At 49.8% G+C, this 15,991-nt stretch overlaps 1 protein-coding gene across 3 annotated transcripts; it reads right to left on the bottom strand.

The window, feature by feature from the left end:
- Positions 1 to 544: 544 nt before the first annotated feature.
- Positions 545 to 13,078, bottom strand: LOC102927698 (apolipoprotein L6). Of its 3 annotated transcripts, none has more exons than XM_006995624.4 (5): positions 12,959 to 13,078; positions 12,336 to 12,438; positions 8,591 to 8,687; positions 6,126 to 6,975; positions 545 to 2,413 (listed from the first exon to the last, which is right to left on the bottom strand). In XM_006995624.4, exons 1-5 carry the CDS (start codon positions 13,061 to 13,063, stop codon positions 2,273 to 2,275), a joined length of 1,296 nt encoding a protein of 431 aa, XP_006995686.2. In that variant the 5' UTR covers positions 13,064 to 13,078; the 3' UTR covers positions 545 to 2,272. The 3 variants fall into 3 exon arrangements, with proteins under 3 accessions (XP_006995686.2, XP_042120787.1, XP_015844537.1); XM_042264853.2 differs by having other exon boundaries at positions 8,581 to 8,687; positions 12,909 to 13,057; XM_015989051.3 differs by having other exon boundaries at positions 12,909 to 13,057.
- Between the last annotated feature and the right edge of the window lie 2,913 nt (positions 13,079 to 15,991).

Raw genomic sequence — 15,991 nt, 5'->3', positions numbered from 1 at the left:
ATTTGCGCTCCGGTCCATAGACCTGCCATGTGATCTCCCCTCTTCCTCTGAGATCACCTGGGAATGCTTTGCTCAGATTAAACCTGGTCTTATTAATGTGGCTTGATCTGGCTTATTGCATCGGTGGAGAACCCCACTACTGGAGATTCAAAATACTTATCGCCCACAATGGTTTTTACAGGATGCAAAACCCTTTTGATGCTTTGATAAAGCACCGTGACCAAGGCAACTTAGAGAAGGGAGGTATTTGGCTTCTGGTCCCAGGGGGATACAAAGCATCAGGCAGAGAGGGAACTGAAACTCTCCAAGGCCACCCCTGGAGGCATACTTCCTCTACCAAGGCCACACCTCCCAAACCTTCCCAAACAGTGCCACCAACAGATCCTGCTTCACCTGAGTGGAAGTCCCTAATGAATGAGGGGTCAATTCAAGCTGCGGGTGCTCTAGAGCGCCATCTCCTGTTGCAGTACCACCCACCCAGCAGGCTGCTCATAGACACACCTGCAAAATGTTTGTAAGAACAATGGAGGCAGACACAAAAGGACACAGTGCAAGAGTCTATTTATTCAGGCTTGCGATGGTTAGTTTATTGCCTTTTTTAATGGTTTTTTCGAGACAGAGTTTCTCCGTGTAGCCCTGGCTGTACTGGAACTCTCTTTGTAAGACCAGGCTGGCCTTGAACTCACAAAGATCTGCCTGCCTCTGCCTCCCAAGTGCTGGGGTTAAAGGCATGTGCCACTACCTCCTGGCTTCATTAGTTTATTTCTTCTTTGATTGTTGTTTCAAACCGATAGGTCACAGGATTCATAAGCAAAGCTCATTCAACCAGCTCCACTCTGCAGTGCCGTGGGCCCAGCCTCTCTCTGCTTCACCCAGCTGCCAGGGCCACGGTGCAGCTGGGCCATTACAGCACTGGTGTGTCATGCATGAGGCCCTGCTTCCACCCTAAGCAGCACACGCACACACGTACGCACACGTGCACACACAACCCCCAAATTTCTTCTACTGCGTTACAGTGTCCCTGTGGGTTCCTCTCCTTTCCCTTTCGAGGGGTCTTTATCTTAGGGATCCCAGTTTGAGGACTTGATTTTGAGAAAGAGCGTCTTCAAAGTCACAAAGCAAGCTTCTGCCAAGGTCATTTCACTACCTCGAGGGTCAGAAACGTCGCAACCTCAACGCTATGAAAAGCGGAGTGTAAACACCGCTTCTTTCTCCTCCATCCCGGAGGAACCTGGTCCTGGCCAATCAAAGTACGTTCTGTATTCTTACCCAATCCCCTTCCACATAGCAGAGCCTGCAGGGTGTGGCTTGGGGGTACAGCTCTTCCTGGCAGCAGTCAGCACCCTTCCTCACCTGTCCCTGAGGTGGAGACAGACACCTGTGACCTGTGTGTGCTCACGGTACCCCTAAGCCCAAGCGCTTGTGTGCCAACATATCCTACCTGCCGTGTAAAGGGGTGAGGGCGGGCAATTCTGTGGACGACAGAGCACGAACAGGGTGGGAGGGTCAGTCAAGTGCGGGGTCACAAAGGATGAGAGAAGAGGGGTTCAGTTCTGCAGCACACTAGGAAGGAGGGGCCCCCAGAGTCTAACGACAGCTGTAGACAGCCAGCACCTAGACACCCGGGAAAGGAAGAACACAGGAAGTCCTGTGTGCACCCTCCTCGGCAATTTCTCCCCCAGCCTCTTCCTCCCCGGGGTAGTTTTTGTGGTCTTTAAGTGTTGTACCACCCATGTGTGACTTTCAAGAGAGAAACGGATGTTTAAGGTGGGAGACCCGGCAGCCAGGTGAGGCCCTGAAGGCTGCTCGCGCAGGACACGGGGCAGAAGAGTGGCGTGCAGGCCGCCCTCTGTCCTTCCCCTGGAATCTGGCCTAGCAGGTTCCAGGGACAGCCTTTGTGTGGAAACCTGGCTCTGAGCCAGCAGTTCCTACTGAGAGGAGAGGAAGAGGACACAGGGAGAGGTGGGCAGACGGGGAATCTTCACACCTTATCATTGCTAATTACTAGTCATTGCTAATTACTACGGAAGCTGGCCGGAAGCCATGTCTGTCTGAAACCAAGCAGGGTGTGTGCGAGTGAGTGATGGGGACCAGGGAGAGTGGACGTGGTGGTCGAGTCAGCATGAAGAAGGGAGGCAGGTTCAGGAGTGGGGCTGACAGGACCCTCCCTTCTGAGACCCTAGGGGCCTCCCTGGCACCCCGCTGTGTATGAGCCTCCAGGCATCACCTCTGCCAGCCCCGCTACCCCCACCCCCGTCCCTGTTTATTGATCTCAAAGACCCATGATCTCAGCTCCTCTATGCCACTGTCCCCTGGGCCTTGCTTTCCCAATGGAGGACAGAGGCGGAGGCTGGGTCTCCATGGCTGTTTCCAAAGAAGACCCCGCAGGTCTCTTCTGTGAGTCTCTGAGTTTCTGAGGGGGAAAAAAAAAAAAAAAAGCCTAAGGTGAGCACGATGTAATTGTGATGTCCCAGTCTTGTTGTTAGAAAAGAAGAGCCAGGATCAGTGGCGGGAAACACACACACACACACACACACACACACACACACACACACACACACACACAATCCCAGCACTCATGAGACTGAGGCAGGAGGACCACTGTGAGTTCAAGGCCAATACAGTGAGTTAAAGGCCATTGCAGACAATGTAAGTGAGGGCCTGTCTAGAAGGAGGAGGAGGAGGAGGAGGAGGAGGAGGAGGAGGAGGAGGAGGAGGAGGAGGAGAAGGGAAAAGAAAAAGAAGGGAACGGGGGGGGGGGGGCGGGGAGGGGGGAAGGGGAGGAAGGGAAGGGGAGGAGGGAGGAGAGAGAAGGAAAGCCACTAATTATGGAAGAGCCCCAGGCCAGGTTTGGCTTCATGAGGCAGCCTCTTCCCAGACAGCCAGGTGTCAAGTGCCAGTATTTGCCATCCTGGGTCTGTCTACCACCACCTCATTGTTTGTTTGTTTGTTTTGAGAGGGTCTCACTAAGTAGCCCCAGTGACTGGGAACTCAATATGTAGTCCACGCTGGCCTTAAACTCACAAAGATCCACTTACCTCAACCTTGTGAGTGCTGGGATTAAAGGTGTGTGCCACCAAACCCAGTTTATGACTACCTAACCCCCAGTGGGACAGAACTGGGAAGTGGGGCCTCCTGAGAGGCCCTTAAGCCATGAGGTTTGGGGCAGCCCTCGAAAAGGGACCACTGGGAGTTGGTTTGTCTCTCCTGCAACTGCCTCCTTCTCGTTCCCAGCCCAGCCTGTTTTACAAATGGTGAAAGGCCACCAGAGAGGAGCCTTATGGGTCTGATGTGACTCCAGAAGCCCACAGCACAGGAGTTAGTCAAACAGCTTAGATAACCCCAAGACAGGGGTTTGACCCAAATCCTAGCACATCCTCATGCAAATGAAAGTCTGTGTCAACACCAGTCACATGACGCTGTCACCCTTCCCACTAGTCACAGCATTCCCTCTGCAGGGCCACCAGCAGAGCTACCTCAGTGGAAATGGCAGCAGGGCCACTTCACTGAGGGCTCTGAAGGCCACAGTTGGAACCATCATGGCCAGGGCTGTGATTTCAGGAGCTGGAGTTACCACCCTTCACCAGCAAGCAGCTGCTGTGGGATAATGCTCTTGTTCACTATAAAGATTTGTCCCTTGAATTGGTTTAATAAAATGCTGATTGGTCAGTAGCCAGGCAGGAAGTGTAGGCAGGGCGACCAAACTGAGAATGCTGGGAAGAGGAAGGGTGGAGTCAGGAGTCGCCAGCCAGAAGCAAGATGAGAATGTCATACTGAGAAAAGGCACCAAGCCACGTGGCTAAACATAGATAAGAACTATGGGTTAATTTAAGTATAAGAGCCAGTTAGTAACAAGCCTGAGCTATCGGCCAAACATTTGTAATTAAAATAAGCCTCTGTGTGGTAATTTGAGAAGTGGCTGTCACGGGTATTTGGGAGCTGCTGGTGGGACAGAAACCTCCAACCACAAGCAGCTGTCAATGTTGTGTGGCTTCCTTGAGGCATTCATGGGGCAGTCTAAGCAACCAGAGCTGGCATGGGGATGGTTCAACTGACTCTTGGAAGATTATCCTTCACTCAAGGCAACCAGAGAGCCAGGGAGTTAACAGTTATCAACTAGGGAGTCGAGTCACCTTGTCTCTCAGTATCTTAGCTTATTTACAAGTAAAATGAATATTGGAAAGAGTTCTTACTGGTAAGGCCTTCTCATTAATATTAATAATGATTTTAATAGTGGGTTAAAAATGCTTATACCGGGGATAGTGGCACAAACACATAATCTCAGCACTTGGGAGCCTGAGGCAGAAGGATCATATGTTTGAGGCCAGCATGGATTACATAATGATGTCAAATCAGCCTGGGCTACTCACAGAGTGAGATTCTGTCTCAGAAAACAAAACCATCACCAGTGTTATCCACCATCACCACCACCACCACCACCATCACCACCACCATCACCACCACCATCACCACTCACCATCATCACCACCACCACCACCATCACCACCACCACCACCATCACCACCACCACCACCACCACCACCACCATCACCACCACCACCACCACCACCATCATCACCACCACCACCATCACCATCACCACCACCACCACCACCACCACCACCACCACCACCATCACCACCACCATCACCACCACCACCACCACCACCACCACCACCATCACCACCACCACCACCACCATCACCACCACCACCACCACCACCACCACCACCACCACCACCATCACCACCACCATCATCACCACCACCATCACCACCACCATCATCACCACTCACCATCATCACCACCACCACCACCACCATCACCACCACCACCACCACCACCATCACCACCACCATCATCACCACCACCATCACCACCACCATCATCACCACTCACCATCATCACCACCACCACCACCACCATCACCACCACCACCACCACCATCACCACCATCACCATCACCACTCACCATCATCACCACCACCATCATCACTATCACCACCACAGGTACTTTTCAGTGCTCACCACTGGCCCAGCACCCTAGGGAGGGGTAAATTGTTTACTCTGTCTCAAAGGTTCTGGCCTGTTCAGCTCCTGTCGGGTGCTGGCTTTTCCTCAGCTCGCAGATGTCTGATTACTCCCAAGGGGAAGCCTTTACATAGGTTCTCTCTGTGCAGGTGCATGGGGCGGGTTTCCCAGCTTCTTCCTTCTCTTTTGTGGACATCAGGCCTGTAAGGCTCTATCTATCCACCCTTACAACCTTATTCAACCCTAACCACCCCTCAAAGGCTCCACTCTAGATACAGAAGGGGTAAAGCTTCCACATAGAATTTGAGGGGGTAGTTAGTCCAAACACTCCCTGTGACTTGGAGACCGAGTCTGTTCAACCAGGAAGCTCTCTTCCCAACATGGAAGCCATACAAAGAAAGCGAAGGCTAACCAAGCCAGCTGAGGACAGCCCTCCCTGTTCTCCAAGGGGCACCTGAGCACTGGGTACTATCTGGACCTGTCCTGATTAATTGTTGTTGTTGGTTTTGTTTGTTTGTTTGTTTGTTGGGGGGGGCAATTTAACAGAAGCCAGGGTCATTTGGGAAGAGGAACCGTAATTGAGAAAATGCCTTCATCAGATTGTCTATAGGGCATTTTCTTGATTTAGTGATTGATATGGGAGGGTCCAGTTTATTGTGGGTGGTGCCACCCTTGGATCCTGGGTGGCGTAAGAAAGCAGGCTGAGCAAGCCATGGAGAGGGAGCAAGCTAGTAAGCAGTGTTCCTCCATGGCCTCTGCCTGAGTTCCTGTCCTGGCTCCCTCGATGGACAGTGACTCAGGATATGTAGACCAAATAAACCCTTTCCTTCTCAGTCTCAAATTGCTTTTGATCATGGTCTTTATCACGGCAATAGAAATCTAACTAGAACAGACCTCTGAGGCTACCATATGCCATGCAGTGAGAGAGATCTCTAAAGCTTGCCATATAGCATGTACACATACACATAATCACATGCACACAACATACACACACACACACACACACACACACACACACAGGTTCCCTTAACCATGGCTGTTTCACATGTCTCCACATATGATAGTCCTGGCCCCTTCCAAACCCTGGCCCTCACCTTCTTCAGGCTTTTGTAGCGACGGGTCTGTTCTGATAATACCCGATCCAGCACCTCAGCCCGCTCTCTTAACTCTTTTGCAAGCTCCGTTGGCGTTCCAGCCTCCAGGTCCTTCCAATCCGCATAGAGAGAATGTAAGTCATGGGCAAGAGAGAGAGCAGCAAGTAGACCATTCTTCATGAGAGCATTTTTGGTCATTGCCAGGGCTGTGCCCCCAAAGGCCTTTTGCACCTGCCTGCTGGTTCGGGTTGAGACTTGGCCAGCACTCATGAGCTTCTTGGCAGCCGAGGTGAGATGCGGGTGTGTTTTGGTTAGCTGGAGGGCTCGGATGTGGTTGTTGATGGTTTCCCAGGCATTCCCACATTTGGAGACAACCTCACCAGTGGCTATGACATAGGCCGTCTTCTTTCCCCTGACTTCCTCAAGCTCTTGGTCACTGGTAGGCATGACTCTGTTGGCCTCAGCTAGGGCTCTTCTCTTGCGAGAGTTTTCCTTCACATCGGTCACAATATTGGTGACCCCAGCAACCACCCCTAAACCTACCCCAGCAGCAGTGAGCATCAGGCTTCCACCTGCAGTTACTGGAGCAAGGGCAAAACCCATGAGACTCATGATTCCAGAGACGACTGATGCAGAGTTAGACACCACGTTGGTCTTGGTGGCTTTTTGGTGGCTTTTGTCAATTCTGTCTGCAATGGCATAGAGATTTCTGATGTGCTTTTTCGCATCCTTTTTCCAGCTGGGGAACTGTTTTAAAAACTCAAGTTCTTCATCTGTCAGGGCATCATCTTCAACCACTACTTCTCCCTCATCAGTCACATATCCACCCAGAGGACCACCATCCTCATCACTGTGGGTGAGGGAAAAAAGACTTGGCTTCAGCATCCCAGAGGAAGAAACCCATGTGGCCTCCCAGGTGGCCTTTACTCCTAACTTTGAACCCTTCATAAATCTCCCTAAAAAGCTCCTATGGGGGAAGCTGGAGGGATGGCTCAATGGTTAAGGGCACTGGCTGCTCTTCCAGAGGTCCTAAGTTCAAATCCCAGCAAGCACATGGTGGCTCACAACCATCCATAATGAGATCTAGTGCCCTATCCTGACCTGCAGGTGTACATACAGGCAGAACACTGTATATAACCAATCAATCTTTAAAAAAAAAAAAAAAAAAGAGCCCCTGTGGGTCACTGAGAGTGAACTTTGCGGGAAGTGATGGAATAATGAGAAAAATCACAGAAGAGGGACAGCTGGGCAGAGCACTGGGGGTGATTTCGGCCTTGTTCAAAGACATGGAGAAGACAGGACGGCCCTGAGGGACATTCCCAACCCTGCTCCAAAGAACTGGAGTGCTGTCCTGGAGGAGGGGATGCCACTGTCCTGACCAAGAAAGGGGCACAGAAGGCAGAGGGGGAGAGGGGCAGGAGGAGGAAGGAGGAAAGGAGGAAAAAGAGGAGGGAGGTGAGGAGGAGGAAGAGGAGAAAGAGACCATTCTGTGTAACACAGCTGCACTCTGACCATCTTGACTTTGGCTGCAGCAGCTGGGCCTTCACGTCTGCGCCACACTCTGAGAGGCCGGAGATGGATGGTAACTAGTGTCTGCACATCCTCCTTGGCCACCTCACTGGGTCCCTCGGCAGATGGGATGGATCTTCAAGGAAGTCCTTCCTTCCTTAAGGCCAACATGGTGCATCTGACTAAATTTTTACCTAACCCTCCAAATTTTTTAAAAATATTTGTTTATTTATTTGCTATGTCTACAGTATTCCTTCTGCATGCCTGCACTCCAGAAGGCGGCACCAGATCTCATTACAGATGGTTGTGAGCCACCATGTGGGTGCTGGGAATTGGACTCAGGACCTCTGGAAGAACAGTCAGTGTGCTTAACCTCTGAGCCATCTCTCCAGCCCCAACCCTCCAAAATTTTACAGTCACCTCATGGAGTATTTTCTCCTTAAGGAAAACACACTTCCTTGGCATTATGGAGACTTTTGAAAAGATAAGCCCCCTTTCCCGCAGAGCGATCCTGGAGTGGCATGGTAGTTTGTATAAGAACAGCCTCTATAGGCTCATACATTTGAATGCTTACTTGCTAAGGGGTGGAACTGTTGAAAGGATCAGAAGGATTAGGAGGTGTGGCCTTGTTGGAGGAAGTGTGTCACTGGGGGTGGGCTTGGGGATTTTAAAAGTCCACTCCAGGCCTGGTGCCTCCCTCTCTCTCTCTGCCTGTCTGTGGATCGGGATTCAAAGCTCTCAGCCACTACCCCAGCACCACGGGTGCCAGCCATGCTCCCTGCCGTGATGGTATGGACTAACCTTTAAACTGTGAGCAAGCCCCCAGTTGAATGCTTTCCTTTTTAAGAGTTGTCTTGGTCATGATGTCTCTTCGCAGGAATAGGACAGTGACCAGGACAAGTGGTTATTCTTGGTTGAAAGGACACATGCTGCCTGAGAAACCCACCCTGGGTTACCTTTGCCCGCCAACATCAGCCTCATATTCCTTCTCCGCAGCATGGTTCATCATTCGCATTAGCACCAAAGCCGTGTCCTTATGGGTCAAGTTGTCTTCTAATAGGAAATATAGAAAGCAAATTTACTGCTAATATCATAAAACATTACAAAATTCAAGTGTGGAAGGATTTTTAAAATATGCAGAATTGAATCATACCAAACCATGGTTTATACTAACTACAATATCTGCAAACTACTGTTTTTTAATTTTTAATTAAGGTATAACCTAAATGTAGCTGCATACCCAGTGTAGCACTCAGTGTTAAATATTTATATTGGAAGGCAGCAGAATTTGTCACCCCAAAATATGTTCCTTTGGCATCGGGATAATTGAGAACCAGAGAGTCATTTCCCCTTAAGATCCCGATGAGCTGCAGAGACCCAGGATGGCACCAAGCCCTCTGTTGACCACGTTACACTGAGGGATTAATGGGTAGGTAGCATATCAGAAACACTGGATAGAGAATTGGTCATGTCACGGGTGGGACAACTCAGAACATTATACAGTTTAAAACTTAGGGATGACTTCTCGCACTTTCCATTTAATATTCTTAGATTGCAGGAACTGAAACCTTAGAAAGCAGAACAGAGCTACTGTCCCCAACATTGTCACAGTCAAGACTCACAACTTCCTCTCAGCACTACCTCCCCCAGAGGGGCACCACACTCTGACTTCTAGAACCATTGATAAATTGGCTCATTCATTTTTTTGTTTTGTTTTTTTCGAGACATGGTTTCTTTTTGTGACTTTGGAGCCTGTCAGGAAGCTCACTTTGTAGACCAGGCGGGCCTCGAACTCAGAGATTCACCTGCCTCTGCCTCCTGAGAGCTGGGATTAAAGGCATGCACCACCACCACCTGGCCTGCTTATTCATTTTTTATGTGTATGTGTGTGCGTATGTGTGCATGTATGTTCTGTGGGTGCACATGTGTCTGCACATGCATTTGCATGTGGAAGTCAGAGGACAATCTCAGGAGTTGATCCCCAGGTGCTATTATTGGTTTTTTGTTCTGTTTTGTTTTGTTTGTTTCTTAAATTTTTACTTTATGTACATTGGTGTTTTGCCTGCACGTATATCTATGTGAGGGCATCAGATGCCTAGAACTGGAATTACAGACAGTTCTGAGCTGCCATGTGGATACTGGGAACTGAACCCGGGTCCTCTGGAAAAGCAGCCAGTGCTCTTAACCACTGAGCCATCTCTCCATCCTGCTATTATTGCTTTGAGGCAGTGTCTCTCACAGGCCAGTAGCTCTCTTAGCTGCCTTGGGCTGGCTGCCCAGTGAGCCCGGATCGTCCTGTCTCCTCCTTCCTTTCTGTGTAGCATGCTGCCATGCCCGGCTTTCCTTTTTTTAACCTGGGCTCTGGAGATTGAAACCCCATGTTGCGTGGCAAGCCCCGTGTGGACTGAAGCACCACCCCCGCCCACGTGACTTCTGTCATTCACTAGAACCTCTGTGGGATCCACCATGTTGTCGACGGTATCTAAAGTGTAAAATCACTATGGCTAGGTAGGATTTCATGATACAAATACATTGCAATGGGTTTCTCTGTTTTATTGATTGATGTGTTGGGGTTGTTTCTTATTGGCTATTGAGAACAAATGATAATAATGATTAAAAGTTCATTTTCACAGAACAACACAACACTGATAAGGATTTTGTACAAATTGTATTTCCAAGGACATATTAACATTATGTTGGATTTTGTAATATATGTTCAGCAGAGAATTCATCCTACTGGGCTGAGCTCATGTGCTGGGCACCAACACACCAAACAAAAGCCTAAGCTGGGGTGGCCCATGCCGATGTTCCAGACCAAAGGGACACCAAAGGGTGTCTGTCACCCTCAGAGAAGTCAGGAGAGAGCTGGCACCCCATTGCCTGCAGGACAGTTTCAGCAAAGGTTCTCTCTGCCTAATCCTCACCAAAATCAATTAATTAATTGATATAAGTATATATAAATATATATGTATATATTAATTTATGCATATTTGTGGATGATTGGTGTGTATATATTAATATACATACACATAAATATATATGATAAATGAACTTGCGGTCGCGTGAGGTCCCTGCTGCAGCAGGGCAGTAACTTTGACCTGACCACTGCTCCATGCTGTTCCCACTCACCCCACCCTTCCAGGTCTGTGGACCCAGCCTGCCCACTCAGCTCACTGGAACACTCGCTCCATTTTGTGAAGCATTACTCAGTTTTAGGAATGAAAATGAGGTCAATCAATTCCTTAAAATTAAATGCATTTGGATTTTTATCCGACAGATTTTTACATTGATTACTTAATTTTGTGAGCGTGGGGTCAGGAGGCACCTTTGTGCCACTGTGTACTTGTGATGGGTGGGGACAACTTGTAGGATCTGATTCTCCCCTTCCCCTTCTGGGTCCTGGGGATCAAAGTCAGGTCATCAGGCTTGGTGGCACACACCCTCACCTGCTGGGCCGTCTTACCAGCTCCAGAATATGCCCCTGCTGTGGCAAGAAATATATTTATGTCTTCTTCCCTGTTCTAGGCATAGCTGAGACCCTTGGCATTCCCACGAGACAGGGCTCTAGAAATGAAAAGACATAGCGGTCCTTTCAGCCATGGAGCTTCTGGAATGAGGTGACTGTGGAAAGCCCCTAAGGATCTGGGAGTGGTTATCAAGACAAACAACTATAAGTTAGGTTTCCAAGAGGGAACAGGGGCTGGAGATCAGCTCAGCCATGTGGTAGAGGATGGCTTAACCACTCACCTGTCCATACTGCGGCCTCTGTAAAACTCAAAAGAACCCTCAGGAGAGCCCAGGAAATCCCAAGACCCCAGGAACTCTGTGTCAGCCACCCTTGCCACTGTCAGAGACGAGATATCAGATCCAAGGTCTCCAGAGCCCTAGTCTGCAAGATGTTAGGAGCTCAAAGGCAGTGGGGGCACGGGCCAGTGTGAGGATAAAGGATGGGGTGGGGGGCACGGGCCAGTGTGGTGATTGGGGGGCATGGGCCAGTGTGAGGATGATAATTTTTCAGGATGTGGAGAAGAAACAGAAGGAGTCACAGGAAGAAAGACCTTGTTCTTGGAGCAAATGTTAGCATCTTGGGACAGTTATGGAAACTCTTAGATTTTCCCCAGGGCCCATAAGGTGTGAGATCCAAGGACAAGGTCAAGCCTGAGGTGTGGACGACTATTCAGCTGACCCCTGCACTGAGCGAAGGCTGAGGGGTGTTTCTGTGTTGTGGGTGTGAGGGAGGCTGGCTGCTGGTTGAGCTCATGAGGCCATTAGCAGTCCCACTGGTGTGAAGTAGGCAGGGGGTGAGTGAGTGTCCAGCCAGAGCGGAGGAGGGAACTGGTAAAGGGGAGAAAGGCAGAGGACAAGCGGAGACTGAGCCACCCAGTGTCACAGCTCAGCAGGAGGAGAAAGCAGAGATGAGGAGTGTGGCTGAGGAGAGCGTTCAAGTATGCTTGACAGGTCTCTGTGCCCCACACCCTGCACCCCACCCCACCCACACACACACACTCAGACACACACACGCAAACACACACACACATACACACAAACAGACACATACACACAGACACACACAGAGACACACACTCACCCTCCAGGCAGCACTCTGCTATCCCAGCCCTCTGGGTATTTTTCAGTATCCAGCCTGATGACTCCACCTCTGACCCATATCTGCCCCGAGTTGACTGGAGGACCAGAACGTACCTTGGCAGATTCTGCTGTGGTGATGTCTGGAAGGACGGCCCTGCTCTCCTTCACAGTGCGAGTGACTGGAGTGCTCAGCAGGGAAGAGGTCTGTCTGTCCTCCCTGCAGAAGACAGACACTCTCAGCGATGTGAGCAGAGTCCAGAGAGGTGGAATCAGAGACCTGTTATTTTCCCAGAAACTAACTTGCTGTTGGAAGTGTCTCTGTCTGGGGAACAGCTAGCTAGAGCAATCCTTGCTAAGGATCCATCGTCTCTGGACGTTTCATAATTACACACAGGGTAAGAAACACACCAAACTCAGTTCAAAGGAGAGAACTGGAGTACATAAGAATGCAAAGCCATGTGCCCCTGGCAAGTGGCACATCTGAACCAGTGAGGTTCCAGTGGATTGTCATATGTAAGGCTGGCTTGTCAAATGTAAAGAGCGGAGCCTGAGACCACCCAGCAGGCTACTTCCTAGCTACCTGGTCTTTGAGCCCCGCTAGCCCACGTCAGCTTTTTCCTCAGCCAGTGCCTGGCCACTTGTTCCGTTGGTCTCCTTGTCCAGTAGGATCCCCAAAGCAGCCCTCACCTGCCCGCTGTCCCTCAGAAAGAGGAGCCCAGGCTCAACCTTCCCCTCACCAAGAGCCCTCCAGTCAGTCTAGCCGGACCGGGCTGAAGAGCAACGGAGAAGGAAGGGCCTATTTTTTTCACCAGCTGGGCCAATCCGGAGTGTGGGTGGCTCATGGAGGCGGGAGCAGGATTATGAAACTGAACACATCTTAATTTCAACGGGTGCTGTAGAGCCAGCCCAATGGGAAGTCCATTTCCCAGAAAATGGGCCTTGCTGAGAAACGGCCCGCTCTGACATCTCTCACGTTCCTCCCACAGGCGCGCAGTGAGGTGGAGGGGCAGAGGCCCAGCTGCGGCATGACTCAGGGTAAGAGTGCTTGTACGTGCCAGACCCTGAACTCCACCCCCAGCCCTGCCACAGAAGCCCGATCCTCTCCCTCCCAGATGTGTGCCAGGCTCCACACCGAGTGGCCACTGCTGTCCCGGGACCTGGAGGTCCACAGGGCCTCTGCAGTGCTGTGGTGGGTTCGCCTGCCCTTGGCCTTAATTCTCCATCTATGAGGTGCACATCAGACCAGTGTCGATAGCTTTAAACCACTGTGAGATGCCCCTGAGCATGCGCTGCGTCACCCAGCAGGCAGCCCAAACGTGATAGATTCGCAGCAGCTGTACTCACCATGTCCAGTTCCCCCTCGCCTGTCCCAGGCTGTCTCCGTGTGTGTGTATGTGTGTGTGTGTGTGTGTGTGTGTGTGTGTGTGTGTGTGTGTGTGTGTGTGTGTGTGTGTGTGTGTTCTCTGCAAATGCCATAGCCAGTCAGCAGAAAAAGATCCATATGAGGAAACCCAGTTCAACAAAACTTAGCTAGCCGGTGTTTGTTCCAACTTCTAGACTCTGATGCCAAGCAGTTTATTTCTGACATAGCTCAGCAGCACAGCACAACTTTGGAAACAAGGTTTCTGGTGACACTTACCACAGCAAAGGTTACATCAAAACTCCTCCCCAGCACACATGCCTTTTGCAAAGTTATCTGTGCCCTCTTCCACAAAAATGGGTTCTAAGACTCCGGAATAAACAAACATACTAGTCTGGGGGATGCGGGTGAGGACTGCCCCTACAGATAGAAAGGTCGCCAGGTTATTAACCACGTCCAATCCATGGCAGAAACAGGTTGAACTACCTTCTGTTGAGAAAAGCCTGCGTGTGTGACGTCCTTGGCTTCTCTAGTGCTTATCTGTGAACACAAGGACCTCATGCCCTGTACACTATTGCATCTGATTCAGATGTGACATCCTTGTCACAACCCCACTAGGAAGACAGCATTAGTACTAATAACTCACACCTGAAATCCTTAGACACAAAGTGCTTTAAAGGTAAAAACTGGGTAGAAGGCTCAGCTGGGAAAACTGAGCATGCAATTGCCATGCAAGTATGACGACCTGCGTTTGGTCTTCATCACACACAGTAAAAAGCCACCATGCCTATAGTCCCAGTTGGGAAGGTGGAGTTAGGAGGATCCTGAGACTTGCCGGCCAGCCAAGTCGGGTGGGAGACACTGTCAAAATTAAAGTGCAAGGTGACTGAAGGAGATATTCATGTCAGTCTCTGGCCTCCACACATGCACGCCCATGAACAAAAGTGTGCACACATACATGAATACTTACACACAATTAGCCAGGCATTTGGTGGGAAAACCTGACCTGAGCCTCAGGGAGGAGGCATAATGTAGATGTCCTGAGCACTCCACGGTCACCTACTCTCTGCACTTAGACTAACTGTGAGTCCTGAGTTAACCTCCATCCACTGCAGGGAGAAACTTCCCTAAGAGACACAGAGTATCAAATTGCCCTCTAAATCTATCCTTATCTTTACCAGCTTATGCTACAGTGGTTCATATACACATGCTACAGTCTGTCAGCCCCATCTGGGGCTTCCACAGCTACAGATCAACTAACCACAAATAACAATATTGGACTGGCAGAGAGATGCATTCTCATAATCCCAGCACTCAGAAGGCTGAGCTTAGAGGATGAGGAGGTTCAAGCCAGCCAGGCTCCATGACACTACACTGTCTGGACCACTACTTTTCCTTTTGGCTTGGGAAAGTACTGCACTACTATTGAACACATACAGATGTTTCCTGTTACCATAAATTGCTACCTATTTGCATATCACTTATATTGTATTAAGTGCTGTAAGTCACAGGAGGGCAGGATCAGGACCATACAGGAGCACTTGCAGAGGCTTTCTGCAAATACCATGCCACGTTATCTGAGAGACCTGAGCATCCCCAGGGTTTAATGTCTGAAAGGACCCTGGAGTCCTTCCCCAGGAGTATCATAATGTCAACATGTACACACATATGTACACATGGCTGTCAATACACCCACCACAGGGGGATGGGACCAGTGAGCATTCTGACCCTGAAACTCTCCGACTCCAGGAAACAATTACCTTTTCCTGGCCTCTGTTTCTAAGGACGCTTTGTGATGAAGTTGTCTGAGATTGCCCTGTGCCAAATGTAATAAAGTTTCCATCTTTGCCGTCCAGGCTCTGCCTAGAAGCAACTTTTAGGACCCTGGGAGCCCCGGGCAGAGTAGAACAGGAAGGCAGTAATTGTGAGTAGAGTCAGGAGGCTGAAGAAAATGGTTCAGCTATTACTGGTCTTCCAGAGGCCCCAAGTTCAATTCCAGCAACCATGTCAGGTGGTACACAACTACCTATAACTCCAGCTCTAGAGGAGCCAACTTCTCTGATTTCTTTGGGCACTTGTACATACATACACATAGATGTTAAGATCAATCCACATGAATCTATTTAATGGGTAATAGAGGGTTTTTTGTTTTTGGTGGTTTTTTGTTTGTTTGTTTGTTTGTTTGTTTGTTTGTTTGTTTGTTTGTTTTTTGAGACAGAGTTTCTCTGTGTAGCTTTGGTGCCTGTCCTGGATCTTGCTTTGTAGCCCAGGCTGGCCTCAAACTCACAGAGATCTGCCTGGCTCTGCCTCCCAACTGCTGGGATTAAAGGCGTGCGCCACCACTGCCCAGTGGGATATATTAATATATAAATTGAGGAAATACACTCACGAATATAGAAGCGAGTAAACA

This window comes from Peromyscus maniculatus, chromosome 20 (genome assembly GCF_049852395.1).
Source record: "Peromyscus maniculatus bairdii isolate BWxNUB_F1_BW_parent chromosome 20, HU_Pman_BW_mat_3.1, whole genome shotgun sequence".
Classification (NCBI taxonomy): Eukaryota; Metazoa; Chordata; class Mammalia; order Rodentia; family Cricetidae; genus Peromyscus; species Peromyscus maniculatus.
The sequence above is the reverse complement of the archived record's forward strand: the minus strand, read 5'-3'. Positions and strand labels throughout refer to the sequence as shown.

Bases quoted from the DNA above. Each gene is read 5' to 3' on its own strand.
- LOC102927698 (XM_006995624.4), bottom strand. From the start codon at position 13,063: ATGAGCCACCCACACTCCGGATTGGCCCAGCTGGTGAAAAAAATAGGC. The intron at 8,688-12,335 runs GTACGTTCTGGT...ATTTCCTATTAG, and splicing joins CCACAGCAGAATCTGCCAAG to AAGACAACTTGACCCATAAG. The intron at 2,414-6,125 runs GTGAGGGCCAGG...TTTCCCCCTCAG, and splicing joins GCTACAAAAGCCTGAAGAAG to AAACTCAGAGACTCACAGAA.